Source organism: Monomorium pharaonis, chromosome 2 (assembly GCF_013373865.1).
Source record: "Monomorium pharaonis isolate MP-MQ-018 chromosome 2, ASM1337386v2, whole genome shotgun sequence".
In the NCBI taxonomy this organism is placed as follows: Eukaryota; Metazoa; Arthropoda; class Insecta; order Hymenoptera; family Formicidae; genus Monomorium; species Monomorium pharaonis.
Genome location: NC_050468.1, coordinates 6,804,034 through 6,829,745, shown reverse-complemented (window position 1 = coordinate 6,829,745; position 25,712 = coordinate 6,804,034). Strand labels below are relative to the sequence as shown.

General features: G+C 38.4%; 1 protein-coding gene across 2 annotated transcripts in view; it reads right to left on the bottom strand.

Moving 5' to 3' along the window:
• LOC105837583 overlaps positions 1 to 25,712 on the bottom strand; it is a 329,160-nt gene that overhangs the window by 253,549 nt on the left and 49,899 nt on the right. For both annotated transcript variants that reach the window (XM_028194396.2, XM_028194397.2), the window contains exon 3: positions 24,306 to 24,503. In XM_028194396.2, the coding sequence (XP_028050197.2) occupies positions 24,306 to 24,503 (198 nt within the window). The remainder of the gene's footprint in view (positions 1 to 24,305; positions 24,504 to 25,712) is intronic.

Sequence of the window (25,712 nt, the reverse complement as noted above, 5' to 3'; positions counted from 1 at the left end):
AGAAAAATTAATAAAAAAGTTATTAAAATATTAAGCAGTAAATAAAATATATAAATAATAAAATCGAAACTGTGTCATTCACTAATCAATAATATCTCGTAATAATATCGTTAATAATAATTTTTAATATCAATAATTTCTAAAAATAAATGTGATGACCGAACTCAAAAGCCGACATTAACATTTTCAAAAAAATTCTCGCTGTTCAGTTTTTCTCGTTTCGAGAAATACCCACGTGACCTCTCTAGAATTTTGTACTGTACGGGTACTTACAACAAAGTTTAAATATCTCATGAGGATGCCACGGAATTGCCGATCTTCGAGAAAGGGACAAGAGGGTGCTAGGTAACGAGCGTGGCTTTTAATTAATGACGCCTGGAAGTATACATGTCGCACGGAGCCGATTTACGAGCCGGCGCGCGCTGGCGTGTCGTATGGCTAGAATTTATCGTAGCGCACCGGTCTTTCCCGCTAATATTTAACCGTGTTGAAAGAGGTTGGCAAGATGCCGCTGGAAGTATATATACTCTTCGCGAATCGTGCGTGTGCTAAAGCTGCAAGAACGACGATCGACTTTCTCGCGCGACCAAGACACAGGCGTGCGCTTTACGAAAGAAATGAGTTTTGGCTCAAACCCCATTGACAATGGCAAATGGGGCGCATTTGCTTAAAAACAATTTGCCAAACTAATAAAATAATTTTATGTGTGTAAAGTAACATATGAAGCTAATGTTGCACTGCGTTCAATATGTACTTAAATTGACTTGGATTGTTGGCTACACCAACACCGTTTAAATGGCTGTTTTACATAATTATATATTTTCTTTTCCTGTATATATAATATATACATTTATCAACTACACTTAATCTTGAAAAGGATGGTAAATTAATAAGATTTATTTAACACACTCGATAGTTTGAGTTAGAGTATTCTTAAATTTTAATAATTGGATTACAATATATATGGTTAACATTTAATAACTTATCTTATTTCTTTACAATTCTCATTAGATGAGAACAATGATATGAGATATGAGCGCGTAATGTACACACATTAGAAATGAATGAACAATGTGATACATGTCTTCTCAAAGAAATATTTTATACATGGATCTTTCATATAAAATAATGTAATTTTATTATAATATTAAAATACAATAACCTCATATTCTATATATAGATACTTTATTAAATATTATTCCAATTATAAAATATATTGTATTATATATAAAACAGTAATAAAAGAATAATCGAAAACATGGAATAAAAAATCGTGTCACACTTTTTCTGAGTTTATTCTTTTATTTTAATATGTTATTTTAACGAAACAACATTTAAATGAGTACTTAATTTATTTGTTTTGCTCATTTAAGTTTATTGCAGACATAATAAATGTTAAATTAGGTGTTATTGCATGCATAATAAATGTTAAACACTCGCATTAATTCTTACCTAGATGTGAGAAACGCTTTTATAATCCCAGTAATAGCTTCGCGTATTCAACGTAGCACTTATAAGCGGCAGAACTTATAAGCTTCGCATTGCTCGTAGCACTTAGAAATAAACTACAGGCAAGCCAAGTCCCATTCACCACGTACAATTGACACTTGTCACGAGGATGCTAGTCACAAGGTCCAATCGCGTACAGTATATATCGTGCACGTAGTAAATAATACAGTCTCACAGATGATTTATAACTAGCACCGGTAGAATGGCAGTAAAAACAATACCGGTCAGACAGTCGGGAGGGGAAGACACTAACGTTCGTTTAAAACCATTGAAAAATTTGATAAAAACAAGAGAATTGAGAATTCCTTCGCAATTTTGTTATAAATGAATTCCGATTTAATATCTTACGCGAGATAAGAAACGAGGCAGATCAATCGATCGAAGACCGCGTGTCAAGCGACGAAACGGAGTGACAGCGCTTGATTGCCAATGAACTGACCTACGACAAAACTGTTTTGCCTTCGCCAACACGAAGCCGATCGCCCTTCATTCACTATCCGACGTGAATGAACCACCGTATTGTGAAAACATTGACGCACTACCACGCGCATGCTATACCCTCGAAGTGCATATTAAAATCCTTGCGCGATTTGCATGCAACGTTACGATAACTTGAACGAAGAAAAAGGAGTGTTCAGTCCTACGTCGCTCCTCTCGCACGCTACATCGACCCCTCACGCACGATTGCGTGTCATCGCGACGTAACCCACCCCTTATTCGTCAGCGCATACTTGCGATCGTCGCGAACGCAGAGAGAAGCGTTTTCTCAGATCACCACACGCGCACATCATTTCTCACGAGTCCATCATCGTCAGCACTCGTAGCACCGAGAAATCGCGAATTGCGAGAATCGCTAGGATCTGCAACCGATAGCGCGATTATATCTCGCGCGGGGAGGTGGCAAGGGAGGAAGAGATGAAAATCCTTCGGCAACGAAGAACCGTCGACACGTGTCGAGACAGAAAGAGCAGCGCGCACTGCGAGACAGCAGCCGGATCGGATCGTACCGCGGCCACGACGGCAATGCCCCCGCGTTGGAGGCTTAAGCGCCGCCGACGCGGTCGGAAACCCTGGCTGCGGCCCCCCACCATCAAGAACCACCGGCCGGCCGCGGCCCCCACCGCCTCTTTCGGTGACACACACAACACCGGTTTCCCCGTGGCCTGGCGTCGACGTGCACGCAACACCGACAACGATGCGACCGGGGTGCGCATATAGCTTTCGCTGCTCCGAATGGACCAGCTATGATAAATTTTTGTCTCGCGGGTTTATAAAAAAAAAAAGTCAGGATTTTTCTCTCCAACAGAAACCGTACACTCCATATAGAACCAGAAAGCAATATGTACAGCTGTTTGAATTGAATGTAATACAAGCTGTCCTTACGACTTCTGTTTGAGATGTTTCGTAAATTTTTGTTTGTAATTTATTTAAAAATGACAAATAATTTTAAAAAATAGTATGTACACTTAATATTATGTACACTTCCATGTTGACATGAAATTACTAGGAATGTGTCATTGTTAGATGACACTAAATTATACTTTATTTTAATTAGAATTTAAATTTTTGGTTTTATTGGAATGTGTTATCGTTAGATAATAACACTGAATTACAATCGATTTTAATTAAATTTAAAAATTTTGGTTTTATTGGAAATATAAAAATTAAAATTTATTAAAAATTTCTCTCTGCCGCGCAGTTTAACTACAAAAAGTATTTTTATATTAAATATTAACAGCAAAGTATTTAATAAAAGTGTTATTAATAGATGAACGATTTCAATTGGAATTATTTTTATTCTTTTCTAAACTCGAACATGTGTAAATACATCTCTGCCTCAAAATATCGAGGCAAAATGATGGAACGCACAATGCTAAATATGGTAACAACACATTAGTCGAAATTGATTTCGTTACAAGTACGTTGGAAGGATAATTCTGTTTCTGTTCATCTTGCTTATTATCAAAGATACGATCTTGAAATATCGGACAGAATAATCGCGAGGTGTTCGATATGGAAACAACATTATGAAATATACTTTTTGTTACAAGCAAATCTGTATATTAACTTTTTCCTTTCTGTATGATCAATTATCGAAGCAGACGTCTTTCATGAAACAAATATCAAAGGTAAAATAGTCGCGAGATACTTTTCCATCTTCTCGGAAGTCTCGGAGAAAAGATGGCGTGAAAGAAATGTCGAGTGACAAGGCTGTCACAAAGAAAAAACTTTCAATATGAATTCAATATAACTGTCAGAGTTATCTATCACGAACCGTTATTGCTTTCATTACAAGTGCAATAATGCATCGTTTCTGGAATCCATGTGAAAGGGGCGAGATTTGATATTGATTGAATGCATTATCGAACATTGCCCTCGCCAACGCGAACGAACTGGAGAAATGGCCCTCGTGCGATTTCTGTGGCGGAATACCGGTGAAGACGAAATATCGGAGAGGAAGTAGATAAAAGCGTGACATTCGATACCGGAATAATTATCCAACGATGGCAATATGCCGTATTTCTCTCTAGTGTTTACTGATACCCTCTTCCGTATTGGCCATCAAGGTATGCGCCATCAGAGGAAACTTGAAACTTTCTGCTTGAATAGAGGCACCGCATTTATGCGCCGAGTATTAATCATTTAACAGCAATCAACAATTGTCAATCAATATTTCAATCGGTATTAAATTAACATGTTTTTTTGTAATTTTATATATAATTTTAATGTCCATACGTTCAAATGTAATTGACAAGTTTAGAAATGACAAATCTTTTTATCTGTTCTAGTATTATCGTTTTAATGCAAAGAATGAAATAATTTTATCATTTTGTTTATACCAAAAAACTTTTGTAACGTGTTTTAGATCATATTTCTCTAAAAAAAGAAAACAACAACCCAAATTATTTTTTACAATATCCCTAATTTAATGTAAAATTTAACGTGAATATAGAAGGTTAATTAATTATATCAAAATAGTATAAATGTAATTTCCATTAATCTTATAAAAACGCGAAATCAAGATGCTGGTGGAGTGCTTTGTCAGTTCACACAATATTGTCAAAAAGATTTATTGAGAGCACTTATTTATTGTAGAGACTACTTTAGGTAAGACGGACGTTGAATAAGAGTGTTAACAGCATATCTATCGTCCTTCATCTCTGGAAACGCGTCGCCGGAAATGCGACTAAAAAAAAAGTTCGCACGTTACCAGTAATGGAGAGAGTGGTAGGAGGCGACCGTGAAAAATGGCCTCGGAATACGCCCGCGTCTGCAAGGGTAGTAACCTCCGTTCACCCCGTCGCCAGGACAGCAGACGGTCGCCCAGCCTAACCTCGTTCTTCTGCTACATAACGGATGCCGGAGGCTTTAGGAACACCCCGGCGGGGCTCTGGTAGCCGGAACAATTTTCCATTATTCCGGTCTGACGTAGATTACCTCCGCCCTTGTGATAGAGAGGAGAAAGAACAATGAAACCAACATCCCGGCCTTTCGTGCGCAAGCTTTGCGTAGTACGAGAGACCTTGCATTGCAGACCAACCAAAAAGCAAATAAAACATGAATTCATCCGATGCTTTTCAAATCAAGAAAATGAAAGTCTGTGCTTAAAACACTTCGGTGGAAATGAAATATGGATAACATCGCCATACAAGTTTTATTTGAATTTAAGGAAAAAAAATATCAGCTTTAAATACAACACTCCAAAAAATTCTGATAATGTATCTTCTTAAAAAAGAAAAATATTAAAATCTCCCAGAAAGTTTAACTATTGCGAAAATAAAAACCTGAGATTACGACGATTATAAGTCAAAATATTGCAAAGAAATTTATCAACTTTAGAGCTATATAAATCAAACATGTTCGAAAAAATAAAGAAATATATGTGACGTCTCGTGTAAAGATGCGTAAATATAAAGCAACGCTATATCGTGGAAAAGAATCTTAGTCATAGGCAAGAGATTTATAGGATCGTTTTATAAAACAGCGGCCGTAAAATAGATGTGGTTAGGTTCCATAAATAACTTAAAATGCCCCTAATAAACTACATTTTAGTTGTCCGCCGGCACACTCGCCAAAAACAAACACAAAGTACTAACTAGGCGAAATTAGCAATTAGCTACACGAGCAGCGAAAGATCAAGAATATAATTTTATGTCGCTATAAATAACTCTGATTTCGAGCTGTCCTAATTTTACATGCGCAGCGACACACGTTGAAATTTCCTGTACTTTACGATGCACCAAATGATACGGAGCGAAAACCGGAATAGACGAATAGACAGAGGTAAGTTCGGTGCAACTTCGGTGCTAGGCTGTGCCTCGCCTGACCTACCCGTCTCCACGGCACGAACATGGAAAAATATGTAAATATCGGGTCTCATCCATTATCCAACACGAAGGGAGAAAGCCACCGCGCCACAGAGTAGGAAGAGGGCCCAAGACCGGAAGGTGCGACGACCCGAACGTGCGCCGCGGTTGTTTTAGCAACGCCGCGCGTAGTATCGATTGCTACGGAGCCGTGAACTTTGAGCAATTGCTAAACGGCTGCCACTTCTTTACTACGTGACTTTACGGGCGATACGTTCTCGTTAGAGCATACGCCGGCTCACGGTTAACCCTTTCGTAAGCGAAGGCAAACACCCGTAATGTTTTCCTTCACGGTGAGAAACATTTGGTTCGCTCTAATCACAAAGAGGGCAATCGAGAGTATGAGTTAATAAACTCTTGTTTAAAACGCAAAAATACGCGATTAGTCACACAAGAAATAATCGTTTAGTAATTGATCGTTAATTGTTGATAAAATTAACAAAAAATAATATTGAATAATAACAAATAAGATAATACATTATCATTATAATAATTGATAACATCGAGATCATAAAGATTCGAGAGATTTCAAACACCTGATATGCGGAAGAAATCATTACAAAATCAACAGTGTATGTATTATACACAAAATGAAGAGGCGCAAAGAGGGCGGAGTACACTGAAGTGGGCGGATTCGGTATGCACAATCAATATCCATCGTCTTATCGCGCGTGTCAAAACACGCCTTCGTTATCGCGCCTTGATTCGAAAGTGAATCCATTTTCCGGTCGAAGAGCCGCGTTTGCACTCGGTGCAATTTGTCGCAATGCAATTTTTCGCGGTGCGGCGCGGTGAAAATGACGAGGGTGGGGTTCGATAGCTCAGAACGGCTATCATCTTTCGCGCGCGCGAGCGAGCGAGCGAGCGAGCGGCATGCCGACGAATTAAATTTATTATTCGCCTAACACGCGCGCGTTCACTGCCAGAATAACGCCCGGGGCTGGCTGACTGCGCGAGCCAGCCGAGCACCGAGATATTATAATCGCCGTGACGACGTGATACGCAATTAATCCATCGCGCGTCAGCGCTCGCGCTCGCGTTCAGCGGCGCATATAATAATAACGCGTATCGACGCGAGCGCGAGTAGATGCGCGAGTTGTGCGGCATAGTGGATATGTACCTACAGCGATATGATTAATGGCACCGCCTATCAGTGCGTGAACGTGGCAAAACGAAGACAAATAGCCGCGCCGAGGCACTTTAAACGCGCTCACCGCGGATCCATTTCCGTCGAAAATCCGCGCGCGCCGGAGAGGACGCGCGAGGATTATCCTCGATTTCCGCGCGGTCGCGACGCACGAATCCCTTCTAGCCGTGTAAAAGATGTCTCAAAAACGACTGAGGAATATTTTAAGGCTCGAGCGGGTACTTCGAGAAATTTATGGACAATCTTTTATCGAACGTATTGAAAGAGACGCGCGCGCTTCTCGCAATTTCTCAGTTTTATTACATATTAAACTTTCAAGCGGGAGAGAATTTTAAGTAAAATTTTAACCGAAACAAAAACGACTGAAGAGAACACTTTTATTGTCCATAAAACTTAAAGCCCGTTTGTATCGTTCCTTAATATCCATAAATACCTATAATCTCGATCGTTTAAATTAAATAAAATTTTCGATTTAGAGAAATAGATTTAAGTTTATATTATTTTTAGTATCTTCTATCGTGATATCCTTGAGCTATCGACAGGGGTTAGATTGCCGGACAAGCGCCATTCCCAAGATGCGCGGTATATTATCGTCGATATTAGCGCACGAGCGTGCACCTTTCTCACACGTAAAACTTAATTTTAGAGGAGACCGATTTATGGAGGGAAATACGTTTCACCGATAGTACATAATGTGTGAAAGAGAGAGTTGCCACGCTAATAGTGGATCGTCTACATCTGCTTTATCGTATTTTGCCACATTAATAGACCGTATTATAATTTGCCGGGATAAACACGTAATTTGAGATCGCGAGTTACCGTCGATCTTGAAGGAGATATATTATTTATTATCAGAATTATCGCACGGATACTACGCTGATGATATATTCTCTTCACATTTTCATATAGAGGCTACATTTGAAATCGCATATCTCTCGGTTCTAAAAAGTTAAGAACGGGTTTGCTTTTATAGATCTTTATAGATCCAATAAAATAATAATAGTATTTGCGTAATTTTTCTTCCTCGCAGTTTTACAATTAATTTCCTCATTTTAATATAAGAGACATTCCAAGAAACGAACTCAACGAAATCGATGAAATCGGAAATAAAAAGAGTGTGAGGACGCGATAGGGTAAGTGACCACCATGAAATAAATTGGAATTAATTTCAACCCATAATCCGTCACCAAATTAACTTCCGCTTCCAAGGTTATTCATTCAAAGCGTTATTTAAAAGCTACCGTCGTTCTCCAGCGGACGTTAACCTGACGAAAGAACGATATGCTCCGTGCAAAAAGCCTCGCGCCGTTTTAAACGGTATACACCCCGTAAGCTTCGTCCCGCAAAGTGTTCATTTGGAAACTTTCGCGGGCGCGAAAGCCCGCAGAAACTTCGAACTTTCGCGGCGCGATGCGAGGCGCACCTTTCTATCTCGCCCTTAGGCGACAGCGGAGGGAAAGAGGGGGCAGAAGAGCCTCTGATTGACGACGGCGGACTTTTAATTACTCCGCCGCAAGTCCCGGGGCACGTGGAAGCGAAAGATAAGCCTCCTCGCTCGAAATAAAACGAACGAACGGCGTTCCGGCGCGTAACTTATGCCGCAAATTATGCAATTAAAAGTCTTGCGGACAGATGTGGGTCCCGCTTTTCGCGCGCGCGCGCGCGCGCGCCCTGTCTTCAGTACTAATGACTTTCGTTGCATGGCTACGATTGCCGCGGATGCGCGTTACCGACGAAACTCTTTTCGATAAATTCGCTACCAACCGCCAGAATGGATTAGGTATATACGTTGTGAAACAAAAAGAAGACGATTATAGCGCGCTACTTCACGCGCTACACACGAAACATATTTATATAAAAATAAATTATGCAAAATAAATTATGCGTCGTTCTGCGTTGTTATTATTTATGAAAATAGTGCAATTTTATACATTATACAAATTAATAATTAAAAAAGAAATTTTTGGGGGTATTTTTTTTCTCAGTACTGGATCTGCATCTCTATTTAAATTTGTTAGATTTTTTTCATAAATTCAATAAATCTTTGTCACAATACACGTTTATCGTGATCTAAAAGTGAATGTCAACAAGAGCCAACACTTTTGCTCATTAATTACAAAGTTAACATGCACCACGAGTCTAGCACGAAAATCATTTCTGTCAGGAACAGGGTGAAATTCTTACATGGTGGCGAAGGTGAAAGTCTTACGGAAAATCATACTTTGTGCAAAGTGATTACAGAAATGTTGAAACGGCGCTAAACGTCCAACCACTTCCCGCATGCGGCAATATATAGCGAACATATGGCGAATTCTCAAATCGCCCGTGAAATATGAGTCTCGATACGGTGTATGGCTCGCGCCGTACTAATTTCACGCAATTTATATCAAGGTGCGATGTTACGTACGTTACGAGGACTGTACTACATGTGAGAGTAGTGCAAATTAAATTGTATATTGTTCGCACAAGATTGCTATGAATCACTATTGACGTGTAGCGATATCCGATGAACAATGGCGCTTATAGTCCACCGCGTTTGAGAGTAAAGATATTTCTCGTCTATCTGAACGTTTGTTTTCCCGCTTGCAACATCACCATATGTTAAACGAGAGACAAACAAATGAAGCTGCCAGTAATCTTGAGACATTTAATCATATAAACAAGTTAATAACTTGATTACAAAAAAATGTTTAAAAACAAACATTCTAAACTTTCAGTTAGCCTTTAAAATAAAAGTACGTGCTAGATAGAAAATATTAGCATATTTCCTCCTCGTACTGTTGATTCCTAACAAGGGATAGCCGGTAGTCTGTCATGCACAAAACCTCATTGAAATCGTGATGACAGACCGCCAGGTTCCCCTTGTAAGAACTTGTGTCCCAGAGAAAATATACTTATATTTCATCGACTGCGGAGACTACACTGCGGATGTAATTGATTCTCTTTCTCGGCGGGTATATGACACGCGCTGCAACCGGAACGAGGCGAATAAAAGGCCTCGCCGATCGATACGTAAATAGGTTAATCGCACTATCGTTCGTCCTCCGTGCAGTGGAGTCTCCAGCGTACTGTGGGCCTGTTGTGTGACTGTACAAATGGCCTATTCAAGTTGCCGGTTTAACGGAAATCGCACGGTCGATAGGCCCTAAACGTCGACCCCGACCCATTACGGAGCGACAGCGGCGTGAACGACGCACGCACACGCTTACGCACCTTTCGCGTCTCACGCAGCGCGTGAAAGATACGTTCGGCCTTTACGAGCGCCGCATGGTCTAATGACACAGTCAGTATTGCGATACGATGAGCGAAGATCGATGAGAAGAGTCTTCTTTGAGAGGAGAAATCGGGAGTCAATGAGGTGGACTAAATGCTTGCTTGTTAAGTTACAAAAGCATCCTCGACCATTCATCTCGATGAGAATCAACTACTCGAAATTCGACGTATGTTCAGTAATCCCTTTAACTCGCCGATGGATGGTATAAAATAGGATCAATTAAGAAGAATTATAACATTAAATATAGCGTTAAAATATTTGTCGTTATTATAAAATCTTGATTACTTGACACATGTACTAATGCATAATTACCTATATAAAAAATATTACACTTATTAAAATATAATTATTATAAATTATATTATTGACTAATTCTATGGCATTACGTTTAACTCAATATTACAATTATCCCGATTTTACATATATTTTGTCGCACAGTCTGCAATTATTTTTTTATTTACTAATTTATTTTAGTAAAATAAAAATGCATTCTAACCAAAAAATCAGACTACATAAAAAATAAAATTTTCAGTGACAATACAAAGCAAATAATTTTACTTGTACAAAAACAAAAATTTGATATTTAATTCTCTAATATGCGACACACGCACATAATATATTGTATAAGATAACTTATAATATATGTATATCAATAATGTAATTTTAATGAGTTTCTTTAAATAAAAATTCTGCTCTAAATATGTTCAAATTCTTATTATTTTGTACAATTTTCCGTATCTATTTTATTTTTTTAATCTACGAAAGCTTTACAGAAATTTTCACAAAAATTGTCATAAATTCATGATATTTTTCATCGTTGTAGCAGAATTTTCTCTGAAATCTTTGTTGGAATATTACTACGAAAAAATAACAATCGTTTATCATCGTGTGAAATATAGCGATTTAAAATTTTACAATTTTTTTCCTTAGCAGTTTATTGCACTATTATTCACAAAAATGTCTACATTATTACTGTATGTAATGTAGACATATATGAGTGCCAGTATATGAGTTCAGGTCCCAAATGACTATGTGGATCAGTCATCCTTGTGAGAATTTTGATTACGAAAAAATTTATAATTGCTCTCGCCATCTAATAAGTCTCATTCGAAAGTTTCATAAGCTTAATTCATTCTATTTTCATTATGAGTTTCATCCAGATTATCATTATATCGCGTTTCATTATATGTGCAAGGATAATTGTAAAACCATCGTCAACTTCCTCTTTTAATTATACGTATATCATAAAAGCTCACATAATTGTATTTAATTAAATTCTGTTACATTTTACTGTGCAATTTGTAAATAAACATTTATATCACAGTTTAAAATTGACAACATAATTATTGCACATCTAGTATTTTTATAATACTTTTATAACATTCTTCGTATCATCATGGGTATTCCGATTTCGATTATTTTTTCATCTAAAAGATTGGAAAAAAAATTTCTACAAAATAATGAATATGTTTTCAAGTTTCTAAAACAATCTAAAACAATATTTTACCTTTAAAAAAAATCATTCCATAAATAAAAATCGATCGAGCGCAAAATATCATAATATTTTAAAATTATAATTTTGTAATTACTATAACTTTTTTTTTAATATAACGTTTCAATAAAACGTTACACATGAAACTTTGCATCTGTGATATTTTTTCAAGATTCCCACAATCGTCTTTATGGACTGTTGTGAGAATAAACACATGCGGTTTAATACTTTCACAGGATCGGAATAGAAGCTCTGGAGTGGTAATAATACCGCGGGAGTTATATTGAGATTTCTTGACGTGCCTGACCAGTCTAGGCAAACAATGACGCTCATAATGCTACGAAACTGGTTTCAGCCGTGAAAGATAGCTGGCTGCCAATATATATGATACATCCCATAATCCTGAAAACGCCCCATCCATTCGTAGGGGAAGAAACGTTTGAAGCGGCACGAAAACCAGTTATTTGGGCCCTATTCGTTCGAGCTCTATTCGTTTTAATGATATAATCAAAAAATGAACGAAATTTACAAGTATGATAAAAAATTAATAGCCAGTTTCCCGTTACGCAGCGTAATGCTTCGTCGAATGTGCGTTGAAATGACGATAAAAAGCCCGATGCAACGAATAAAATATTGCAATTCTTTCGTCAAAAAAATCATTCTCATCAAAAACGCATGAAAAATGTAAATTTTTCACTTATTAAGCAAACAGTTGGCGCCGGGATTGTACCGTCACGTTACCACAACATCGCGGCGCGTTTGTGCCGCCAATGACCGCGGCAGCGTTGAATAATAGGTTCGCGACGCAGATTGATTCGAGTTGCGTGCAGCGAATGCAACGTGCATTCGTTCAACGTAGGCAAAAAAAATCGGTACTAATTTTCATAAATCAAATCGGGCTACGAATGAAATTTAATGCGCGGCGTGTTTCGCTTTTCGACTGATTTATCTCCCGACGCGGGGAAATACACCGAGAAAAGCGCGCGGCCGGCCGACACCGACGCGCGATCGAGCCTCTCGCGGAGTGCGAGAGAACACGTAGAAAATCCCCCAGCGCGTGGAAATCATCCGGCGATCGCGCGGCGGTGTCGGCAACGCGTATGTTACACTTTCTCCACCGACAGCCATGGATTCCGCACGCCCACACGACCGCGTCATTATTTCTCCAATTATAAACTTTCATTGCACTTTCGGGACTCATGAGAACATGGAATTCACGAGTGTCGCATAAATCCCCGGTCAATTAGCTCCGAACTGCAGCAAAAAAAAATTGTCCGTCAAATAGACGAAATATTTTCATAAGCAGAAAGCGCAACCAACGGGGGATGGAGGAGAGGCTAGATACGAAAAAGGAAGTTGCGTACGTATTTCATGTATGAGTATTAGTGCCACTCTACCGGGCATTGTCGCCCCGACGTCGCGATAATGGTATATCCGCCTTCCGCCTGTCGAACGCATTAATGGGAAAATCCGACAGGCCGTCGATAAACCGATTTTCGCACGATAAGACATAATCGTGTAAGTACCCGGCGCAAATAATTCCGCTTGTACGCGTGCTGCAACGCACCCGGCGTCATTATACGCGGCGTCGTTCGCACATACGCGAGAGATAAATCCGAGATACTCAATCTCCTTGACAATCAATCAGAACGGGAACTACTGCTACGCTTTCACTGTGAGCGCCGCTCAGCTTCTTCGTCCGTATTCATTTCACATGTACCCCTCCACCCCCCCCCGTCCTCGCTACTCGCGACGCTTCCCCATCTATATCGCCCCGACGCAAAAATGACAGATCAATTATCGCGGCTATTTGACTTGCATCGTCGGCAACTGTCCTTTGTTTCTTCATTCTGGTTTCTTTTGTTTCTTCTGCTCGCATTAGATTGCAAGATAATAAACGATAAATTATCCGGAGCTTCTAGAAAAGTTAGAGGGAAGGATTTACTCTCCAGTAAGAAGATACCGCAATGTCGATCTAATTACCTCACTTGATGATCTCGGGTTTACTACCGTATTATATTTTATATCTCGACGTATATGAAAATCTCCCTGAACGTGCACGTGGCGTGGCGGCACGTTAAAGTGCTTATTACGGGGCGTGTAATGGGTTTCCGCGCGAGTCTCCCGCGCGGCTCGCGCCGTTCCGCGCTCGTACGCGAGCCTCGGCAAGCAAACGAGAACGACAACCTTCCAGCCGGAATATACGAATGCGACGCCGCGCCGCGCCGCGCCGCGTCGCGCCCAGCCGGCTCCGTGCGCGAAATTAAAGCGCGTATAATGAGTAGCCGAGGGTGGCAATCGTTCAATTAATATCCGAGCGCGGAACGTCCGGCTGGAAAGTCGATACGTGCGCGTGTGCCAGCCATTTGAGCAATAAGAAAACTCCGCGTGTGTTTAGGCGCATACGAAGTATCAGAAATCGTGCACTTTCTCCTAATTGCAAAAGATGTTAGTTTCAATTGCCGAAACTTAATTAACGTTCGCTGATATCTGGACCGAAATAAAATAGATTCCTCCAATGGTTCAAAATTTATCTTTAAAATTTCATCCCCCGTTTTTTTAAATTATCATTTATATCCAGTACGACACGCATGAGGTTCGAATGTGGCGTATGTATAAACGTATACATACGCTTCGCGTGAGATAAGATACACGCTCGAACATCAACGAGGATTAATTATGACGCATTAGAAGGAACTAAAAGCTTACAAGTTTACTCCACCGGCTGATCTCTCTCTCTCTGGCCAGTTCGAGGTTACTCCGCTTACCGAGGAATTATGGTCACGAAGACAAGGCGAATTTCCGCCGCGGCGTTCTCTCAGCACCGTGATTAAACGATTCTAAATTATCGTCGCACACCGTGTAGGACACTTTTACGCCTTTACGCGACACATTAGATGCCGCGATGCATCAAGTGACCGCGCGCAAAGTCTGGATAATAATGATAATCGTTATTACGGAGACACGGAGATAATCTTTTTCCGTCTTCTTCGGTGCGGCGCGGAACTTACCGCCGCGATCTGACTCGTCGTCTTGTGATCGTGTCTTTTTGGGGTACAACGACCGCATAGGCGGATTATGGTACGTTCCGCCTGAGATAACGACGTAAAGAGATACGATTACGAGCTTATGAAGTACGAGCACGGGCAAAAGGAAAGGGAGAACGGAAGAGTATGATGCCGGGGCGTTGGACGGATTAAATAGAGAATGCACTGCATTCGCTTACCTCATTTCAGTTTGAAATGGAAAACTTGGCACACGCGTTAATCTCAGAACCACAATGTGCCTCACTCGAAACGCGAAGAAATGATATGGAAATCACATATAGCCTCATGTATTAGTAGTCATACTTCAGAACATTTTATAAACATATAATCAGGAATACGTACACACATCGTATTACTTTTTTACAAATTACTTCTTATTATAATCATTTAATTTGAACAAGGTTCGAATAGTTCAGTTTTTTTTAAATAAAAAATTGAATATATTTTATACATTTATTTATCAGTGCGGTCCTAACCTATTATAATTTTTAGTTTTAAAACTTTTTACTGAATTTTATTCAATTATAAATATCTATCTAGCAATAATTGATATCCTTTTTAATTGCTAAATAATATTAATAATTAAATTAATCAATTCTTACTAATATTTAAATTGAATAGCAAAAGACCGAGATATAACGGAAGCGATCAATATCGTAAGAGTAATATTCGCGCGTGATAATTCCGATCGCAAGTTAAAACAGCCTTCTTTCGTATACATACTTCGAACAAAAGGCTGCGTTTTGCAATATCCGAAGAGACAACCGTGGGTTTTTACGAGAGGAGACAACCAGACACCGCGAGCCACAGGAGGTATTTCCGGCACGCATACGCGTAACATGCGTATAAAGCCGCTAGGGCCGGTAGGCACTTTTACGCCTACGACTTACGATCGGACGAGCTTTTATGTGCCGGTATTTGCCAGTACACAGATACTATCCAATGACAGCGGCGACGGCGGCGGCTGCTTAACGACCGAGAGAACAGGAAGCCACAGTGCGTACGTGCACGCGTGCATGCGTGCGTGCATGCGTGCGTGCGTGCGTGCGAATCCGCAAAGCCGGTACGTGCGTGCATTCGCACAAGAGCACAAGCGGTTTCTTAGTAGGAGGAACAAACGGAAAAGCTCCTCGAGAGCTGGAATCACAGTTTCCGCGCCCGCTTTCTAGGATCTAACGGTTGCCAATCGATTCGCCGATTTACGGTAGCTGCACTTTCTCCGATTTCCAATTTGATCCCTCGCATTGTGGCGCGACAGCGAATATGATGCATCGCGTGCACGGATTTCCCCGTGTGTAATGAATCTCGCGAGATCACGTTAATCGAGTTTTCGGGGGGAGATTTAATTGAATTTCGTTGGCCACGGTCGTGCGGTGACATTGTGTTTCAGCTGCTCTCTTCGATAATTACAATCTCATGATTGCGTGTGCATTCTAACCGGATACCACTATCTCTGAACATGCATTTCTCGTATCGACTGCTCTACCTCCCTTTTAAATTGATTAAATGGAAAATGGTAGCGCAATAAAACGATTCTATCGATACCGAAAATTCCCTAGAAACGGAGCTCCGCCGAATTGAACGGATACATTAACCTTCCCTGCTTAAGAAGCGCAATTCACGGCTGAAGGATGCGCTGGAGGTGAAAGGCACGACGAGGCCGACTACCAATTAAATCGTACCTTCAAGAGGACCGCCGAGAGACTGCGGATAACTCGCGTGCGGCTTGTCCGAGGCGGATTTCTCGACGCGGCTCTATGAGCTTACGAAGTAGCCGCGTGGTTTTTGCGGCGCCCGTAGTTTTATGAGGCTAATTTATTAGCCGCCCGGACATGGAACATCACGGAACCGTTCCTCGGGCGGTTCTAGCCTAGGCGCGAGCGAGCGAGCAAGCGCGCGCGCGCGCGCTCCCCGGGAAGCGCAAGAAACCGCTCAATCTTCGTTCCAATCTTCCTAAAGTACAAGTGCTTCGATCCCTGAGATTTCTCCGCGTCGCTTTCTTGCCGAGGAAAGCCGAATACAACAGCGACGTCGATATCTCGAAGGCGAAATAGCTAACGTCATACGTCGCAAAATGTAATCATAAGTTATTGTATGCACGCCTTTGAAATTCTTGAGAAAAGCACATCTTTACGTTACTTTCTTTTCCTTTTCTTTTTTTTTTTTTTTCGTAACAAACGCACTTGCTTTATCGTTAATGAAAAATTATATTATTTCGACTATAATTATTTTTATCATGTTTATAAAATTGTCATTATTTTAATCTCGAATCAATGATGCAACATATGCTGAAAAAATTAATTAGACATAGATTTTTGATCCATAAATAAAACATATATAAAACTAATGCAAAACACACAGAATCCGATTGACGGAAGCACGTTGTCGACCGATGTATCTTCCACTTCCCGAACTACTACAGCCGTGTAATCGTCGTTACTGTCATCGCCTCTATCTTCGCGAAGCGATGACAACTGGCAGAGACTATCTTATCGCGATCTGTTATCGAAGCGACGCGCAGTTACGTGTTTTATAGCCGTTACTGTTTCGTGCGTGCGCACACAGTGTCCACGGCACCGCCACCGCTCGACCGATCTGCTCGGCAATTCGACGATGTAACCAAGGGTATCATTAGAAATTCGTCTCACTTTTTGCACGAATCAACGCCGGAGGCAAAACGATTATGCAATCTGTCGCTTTCCTGTCTTATGCAAAAGATTGTCCACTCTATAAGTGAGCACATTTCATTACTCTCGTAATTATTACGTAAATTACCGAATAATTGTACGGCATTTAATCGGGATCGTCAACCTGAACGAATGATACACGTTTCGAGATGGATAAAAAATAAAGTGGCATTATTGATCGGCCACTACTTTTTCTCTTTAATTCATTATTTTTTTCTTCGGAAAATTATTACATCGATATTTCTATGTACTTTTATGCAATTTCGCGTACCATGCAATAGACGCCTGTGTGAAGTTAGCACCGCATCTTTCAAAATTGTAAGTTTTATTAAGAGTACTATTTGCACCCCAAAGAGTACTAGAGTTCCTGATAGGTATTAGCAAGAGTACCGCCGAAATACTTAGAGAAATTGCAATTTGAAAATATGAGGTGCTAACTTCCCGTGGCACCGCAACATGAAAAATATATTGTTTTAAAGATCCTATCTTAAAGTACTCGAAAAGTACTACAGTTCCTGATACATTTTAACAATAGTACCAACCGCCAAATATTATAAAAAAATTATTGAAATTTGGAGATGGCACCGCAAAATAAAAAAAATATTGTTTTAATGATCCCATCTTAAAGTACTCAAAAAGTACTAGAGTTCCTGATACATTTTAACAATAGTACCAACCGCCAAATGTTTTAAAAAAATTATTGAAATTTGGGGATGGCACCGCAAAATTAAAAAATCATTCTTTTAATGATCCTATCTTAAAGTACTCGAAAAGTACTAGAGTTCCTGATACATTTTAATAATAGTACCAACTAATAAATACTGAAAAAAAAATTTTTTTAAGATTACAGCCTATCTTTCATAAAAGTTGCCGTAACTCCTTTGCCTTTAATTTCACAGCTTTGTGCCTTAATAACTTTCGAAAGTACTCGCTGGGGTGCCAAAAGTACTCCAATCAAAACCCGAAAATTGTAAAAAAATTTTATCTTTCTAAGGGACTGACTGTATCTAAAAGTAGCCGTAACTCTTTTGCGTCAAGTTTCACAGCTTTGTGCCTTAATAACTTTCGAAAGTACTCGCTGGGGTGCCAAAAGTACTCCAATCAAAACCCGGAAATTGTAAAAAATTTTTATCTCTCTAAGGGACTGACTGTATCTAAAAGTGACCGTAACTCTTTTGCGTCAAGTTTCACAGCTTTGTGCCTTAATAACTTTCGAAAGTACTCGCTGGGGTGCCAAAAGTACTCCAATCAAAACCCGGAAATTGTAAAAAAATTTTATCTCTCTAAGGGACTGACTGTATCTAAAAGTGGCCGTAATTCTTTTGCGTCAAGTTTCACAGCTTTGTGCCTTAATAACTTTCGAAATTACTCGCTGGGGTGCTAAAAGTACTCCAATCAAAACCCGGAAATTGTAAAAAAAATTTCACCTCTCTGGAGGACTGACTGTATCTAAAAGTGACCGTAACTCTTTTGCGTCAAGTTTCACAGCTTTGTGCCTTAATAACTTTCGAAAGTACTCGCTGGGGTGCCAAAAGTACTCCAATCAAAACCCGGAAATTGTAAAAAAATTTTATCTCTCTAAGGGACTGACTGTATCTAAAAGTGGCCGTAATTCTTTTGCGTCAAGTTTCACAGCTTTGTGCCTTAATAACTTTCGAAATTACTCGCTGGGGTGCTAAAAGTACTCCAATCAAAACCCGGAAATTGTAAAAAAAATTTCACCTCTCTGGAGGACTGACTGTATCTAAAGGTGACCGTAACTCCTTTGCGTCAAGTTTCACAGCTTTGTGCCTTAATAACTTTCGAAAGTACTCGCTGGGGTGCCAAAAGTACTCCAGTCAGAATCCGGAAATTGTGAAAAAATTGTATCTCTTTCGAGGACTTAACATAATTAAAAGTGACCGTAACTTTTTTGTTTTTGATTTTATAGCTTTGTACCTCAACCTTTAAAAGGTCGGCAAATTGTACGTTATATATCAATCTATTTTTTCCAAAAACTTGTATTTATGTATATATATATATAAATTTTTTTACAATTTCCGGGTTTTGATTGGAGTACTTTTGGCACCCCAGCGAGTACTTTCAAAAGTTATTAAGGCACAAAACTGTAAAATTAAAGGCAAAGGAGTTACGGCCACTTTTATGAAAGATAGGCTGTAATCTTAAAAAAATTTTTTTTTCAGTATTTATTAGTTGGTACTATTATTAAAATGTATCAGGAACTCTAGTACTTTTCGAGTACTTTAAGATAGGATCATTAAAAGAATGATTTTTTAATTTTGCGGTGCCATCTCCAAATTTCAATAATTTTTTTAAAACATTTGGCGGTTGGTACTATTGTTAAAATGTATCAGGAACTCTAGTACTTTTTGAGTACTTTAAGATGGGATCATTAAAACAATATTTTTTTTATTTTGCGGTGCCATCTCCAAATTTCAATAATTTTTTTATAATATTTGGCGGTTGGTACTATTGTTAAAATGTATCAGGAACTGTAGTACTTTTCGAGTACTTTAAGATAGGATCTTTAAAACAATATATTTTTCATGTTGCGGTGCCACGGGAAGTTAGCACCTCATATTTTCAAATTGCAATTTCTCTAAGTATTTCGGCGGTACTCTTGCTAATACCTATCAGGAACTCTAGTACTCTTTGGGGTGCAAATAGTACTCTTGATAAAACTTACGATTTTGAAAGATGCGGTGCTAACTTCACACAGGCGCAATAGACAGCCATCTAAATAAAACGCGTTCAAATTTCAAGAAAAAAGTGCATTTTATCTACAATTATTCTTGCGCGTTAATACTTTATAAAAAAATATGGCAGCTTCCCTCTTTAATTATTTTATCTTTTATTATTATATATAAATAATATAATATTTACAATATAATAATATATTATCTATAAATTAATATTTTTATTTATAATGTAAAAAGAAATAAAGAGAATAAAAAAGAGAAAATAATAAATAATAAAAAATATTTATCATTCTTCATAAGTCTTGGAATAATCTAGTATAAAGGATATAAGGATATCAAACTTTTAACCCTCGGTTATCGCCAGTCGCATCGTTGTTACACTGGATAGAGCGTACCCATCGATTTTCAAACGGTCACTGTTTTAAAACTATCAGAAATATGACAACCAAACAAAATGGGGATTAACTTCAATCCTTTTAAAATATTATTTGATCATTACAATGTTAAAATTTGAAAAGCTTTATGTTAAAAAAAATCTTGAAAATTGTAATTTCCGGAAAAAATCAGTTTTTACAAAAACATTATATCCTTTTTAATTGTAAATATTTTAAGTTAAAAATTTATGTGGTGACTTATTTGACTTCAAAGTAGACTGTACCCAGTGTGACAACCAAGGGTTAAAGACTGCTTTTCATTCTATTACTGCCCGAAGATTGTGAAAACACTTTTGTAATTGAAATCAAAATAATTATATTAATCAAACTTTTAATTATTATCATTTTCTTTTAAATATATCAATAATGATTAAAAAGATATCGCAATCAAAAATTTTCTCTGTAGCATCTTCCACTAACTTACCCCTTTTATCTCTTTAAATATTTTATAACCAAATAATTTATAATCAAATAAACAATACCCATGCAAACTTGTGAAATTTGTTATAAAAATTTTTATTAAATCAAAATGTGACATTTATTGATAATTTCCAAATTCTTGATTTAACTCGCTAAATAAAAGCTCTACGAAACCGAGTAAAAGCTTTAGCTTTTAAATCAAACAAAGCTAAAATCCACGCGATATGATATTATAACGCAATAGTAGGTACGCTTGAAATACGTTCGAAAAATTCAATGTGAAGCAGCGGAAGCACCATGGGAGGTAGTATCATCGCGCTCAAAGCGATCGTGAAATCATGTTGCCACGCGGTAACAAACGCGTGGGCCAGAGTTTCCCGTTTCTGTTGGCGGTGCCGAGCTCATTCGTGAGATTAAGGCAGAAGGAGATCAATGGATAACATGTCGGAGATATATATTGGTGGTTTACAGGAAGGTTGAGACCCTGGTCCGAACGATTGAGAATCGAGGCCCGCAGCCTTCAATCATTGTCAATCGGTTCGGACGGAGCACCGTTATAGTGTCTTCGTGTTATCGTCGTCCCATGGGATACACCTACCATTCTTTGACAACATTCCTACGTTGCCACGCAGTCCCGTTCTCCGCGAATATTTGCGAGGGCACATCGCTGAGATCATTAGTGTCACGTACTGCATACGTTACACCCTGCTGAGTCCTCTAAAGGACAAACGGAATCGCTTATTGCTGTACTTATGAAAAAAAAAATTGCCTTCTATACTTCGAAAATATCATTTGTAACGTATATTGTACGAGAATATGATCAATGTATATCACCCAATTAAAGGCTCTTTGTCTTATATCAATGTAAAATTTTTGTATAAATAAATAATCATCAAAAGATATTGTTGCAAGGACAGAAAGTATTTCAAGTACAATAACCCTGCAAAGCTATCTAGTTTAGTTTAGATACAGCCCTCACTACGACGAGTGACGACATTTCGTTCTCACTTATAATCGCAGGCATATACCGAAGAAGACGCGCGACACAGAATACAGCTCGCCAAGATTGCTCCGCTCGTAACCGGAGACATTGATAAGTAGGATAAGTAAGATCGGGGACTGGGGTACGAGAACGCACGGAGGATGTTTGGTCCAAGCAAATAGATTTTACGAGCCCGGCCGTTCGCGTACGTAACAGTTAACTCGGGCGAAGTGCCTCTTCGCGGCACATTTTCGCTCGGCGCAGAACGACGCACAAGCGACAGATAAGAAAAAAAGTGACAAGGAAAGAGGAGGGAGGGAAGAGACGACGGCCGGGCGAGATACAAGGTGTAAATATTCGTGAGACACGCGCGTAGGCACCGAGCCCCGCACGTAGTAAAGATACTAGACCGACAATGCAGGTGCGCGTCCCGAGCAAGAATCTTTTTGTGCTATCTCAAGGAGCACCACCTGTAAAAGCGCGTGCTCTATCATGGTATCAAATTGTCTGGAGACATCGGCATTTGCAGTGCCTCGGCCGTGCGAGTAATAGAAGAGCGGCTGATAGAGCGGCTTGCAAATTTTAAAAAATCTCGTGCAATCTATTCTTAGTTACACTTTCTCATCTTTTATACTCGCTGTAAAGCACGTTTTACCGATAAATTTGCCTAGCGAGAAAAATAAAAAGACGGTAAATATATACTGAGAAAAAAATCAAAACATTAGCAAGCAACGTTACTTGACGTTTCCTTCGATATTTATTATTTAATTATAGAAATAATTTGATTGTGATGACAAAGTATAATGTGAAATATATCTCATCTTTTTATTAACTTATATTTGGTAAAAATAAAATTATATTTATAATTAAAATTATATTAAACCGTATTTACATAAAGATTTATTTCAGTAAAATAAAACGTTGATAGGAAAATACTGAAAGAGCCAGATAAATCCTACACATAATGTAATATATTAATATATCAAAAAATGTAAAATATTCTGTAGTTAATGAAGAGTAAAATTACACTGAAAAAAAATATTTATTAAAATTTTTAATTGTATATTATATATATATACAAATTTTTATTTAATATAACATATATATAAATAATATAAAAAATAAAAAAATTTTAATAAATGTTTTTTTAAGTGTAATTTTACTCTTCATCAACTACAAAATAGTTTACATTTTTCGATATATCGACATATTACAGAAACAGAGAAATACGCACGTTGCTATCGGAAATTTGCGTGCTTATTCTAAATCAATTTTAGCCATTGTTGTGTAAAGCTGCATTGTTATGTAAATCGTCGTGGCGTCGTTCGTGTGACATTTATCTTATCGCAATAGACAAACCGCGCATTTTGAGAAGCTGTGCTAATGACGATGAGTTCAATTAAACTGTCGTAAACGACGGCTGCACCAACTGTCGGTGAGCTGGCCCTCAAAGCGACTTAACGAAGAAACAACCCCGCCTTTAACATCTATTCTCGCGGGTTACCAACAACCCTTTACCCTCGAGAGAGCGAAAGAAACAGGCACACTGGGTTGGAGCACGTGGCTTACACGTGTTTAATTGCAGATTGCGAGGGTACGGGATGTCTCGAGAGAGCATTCGCAGACGCACCCAACCGATATCTTAAATCCATGAGGCACATGAGTGCGTTAATTAAGACCCCTTGAAAGGGTTAAGGCAATTAAGAAAATAATCTCTCAAAGAATCTCAATTTCAGTCACACTGCAATCCATTAAACAATTTCGTCGAAAAGTTCGGAAATATGCTCTATTAAATTATGCTATTAAATTTAACGATTTTTTAACAAATATATATTTAAGAAAATTGATAGACTGCTAAATTTTGTACTTTGATGTAATACAGTATCCCACCATTCTCTTTGTTTTTATAATTAAACTATTAAAATAATTTATAGAAAATATATTATAAGCAGGAATTACACGAATGATAAGATGTCATTTTACGACTCCTGATGTAATTTTATGACTCTTGATACCCGTGGTATTTAAAAAAACAGAGTAACTGGTATTTTGTAATCATACCCGCAAACAGGATCCAGATATCTAGCCGTACTCGGAGACCATGCACCTGATTACTTTAATTGCTTCGCGGAATTAGCTATCTGTGTAAACAGCTTTCTTTAATTGCCATTTTTTTTTTCCATCGTACCATGAACGTTTCAGGATAATACACTAATGGCACAATCATCACGTTGTAAAGAAACTCACCGTTTCGGAGGCGACATTCTTGACTTCCGCTAGCAAAGCTGCAGCAGGTGAGAGATAAGTCCGGACGAAGTTCTCCAAGTTGCCATGATAAGCGCAAACTAGGATATCCCGTGCTTGTCTTATCAGTAGATTCATAACACTGTCACCGTAAATTGGTCCGAGCAAATTCCGGACCAGAGAAGCGAAATCACCACGATTCTGTAACATAGTAAAAATGATTTGCCGATTATTATACAAAAACAAATGTCAACATTGTGATTAATAATTAATTTGTATATCATAAACAAGACACAAGTTGAACAAATGTGATGACCGACACATACTGTGCACAATTAATACGCAAGAAATATTAATTACAATTTATTTTCAGAATCAAAAATCTTTTCCAATATAAAAACCGCTATGATTTATTTTGTGGAGTGCGCATTGCAACATTAATCACACGTTTTCAAATGTCGGGAGACACCGGAAGCAATCGAGACGGAAGGGATCGAACAGTTTCGCGGATCTATTCACATAGCCACAGAATCACGGCGACCACACGCAAAATCTGTTACTGGCAGTTATCCCCCTCGACGCGAGGGTAAACAAGGGGAACGTGATTTGGACTCTGTGACAAAAGCTGGCAGAATCTCTGACCAGGGGTGTTGCAACACCCACGGGAGAGAAACGTCAATATACTTCCCGGGCGCATCGCTTAAACCAATACCAGTTAGAATATTATTCTTGAAGCGCATCTGTGCAAAATCGTATCAGCTGCGTATAGCGCTTACGTAGCTTTAACCAATCAATAGACAAGATAGGGATATGAGGACTTGCGCTCCCCTCCCCCTCAATACTTTACGTTGATGACTACAAGTCCCAATAGAAAATGAATATCTGTTGAGGGAATCTAAATTTAAATTTCGAAGTTGCATTCCGCGATAAAGTATAATAATTTCTATAATTCCTATTTTTCCTGTCTCAGGTAAGTTAGAGACTTAATGTTAGATTTTTTGTTCATGGGTTTAAAAAAATTTATAATGTTTAATATAAATGTTAATCCCGTTTTTGCATCAAAGATGTAAAAATATTTTTTAGCCCTCTTCAAAATCTAAATCTGGCTACGTCAGTCTTATCAAAGCAAACATGAAATAAACCAATAGAATTTTAAAAACTACTGCGGCATATTTATAACGTAACAATAATTTGTTACAAATTCTTAGCGAACGCTTTTAAAATAACAAACTGCTTATATAAAGAAATTTTTCTCTGAGCTTTTCTTTCTCTCTCTTCTCGGAAAATTATTTCACAATTTATTCCATTATTAAATCAACTCTTTAATTATTTGATTTAAAGAAGTAATTTGAAGAAGTAAAATCTCTTTTTTCCATGTCGTATACTCTAAAAATTATCTTCAACCTTATC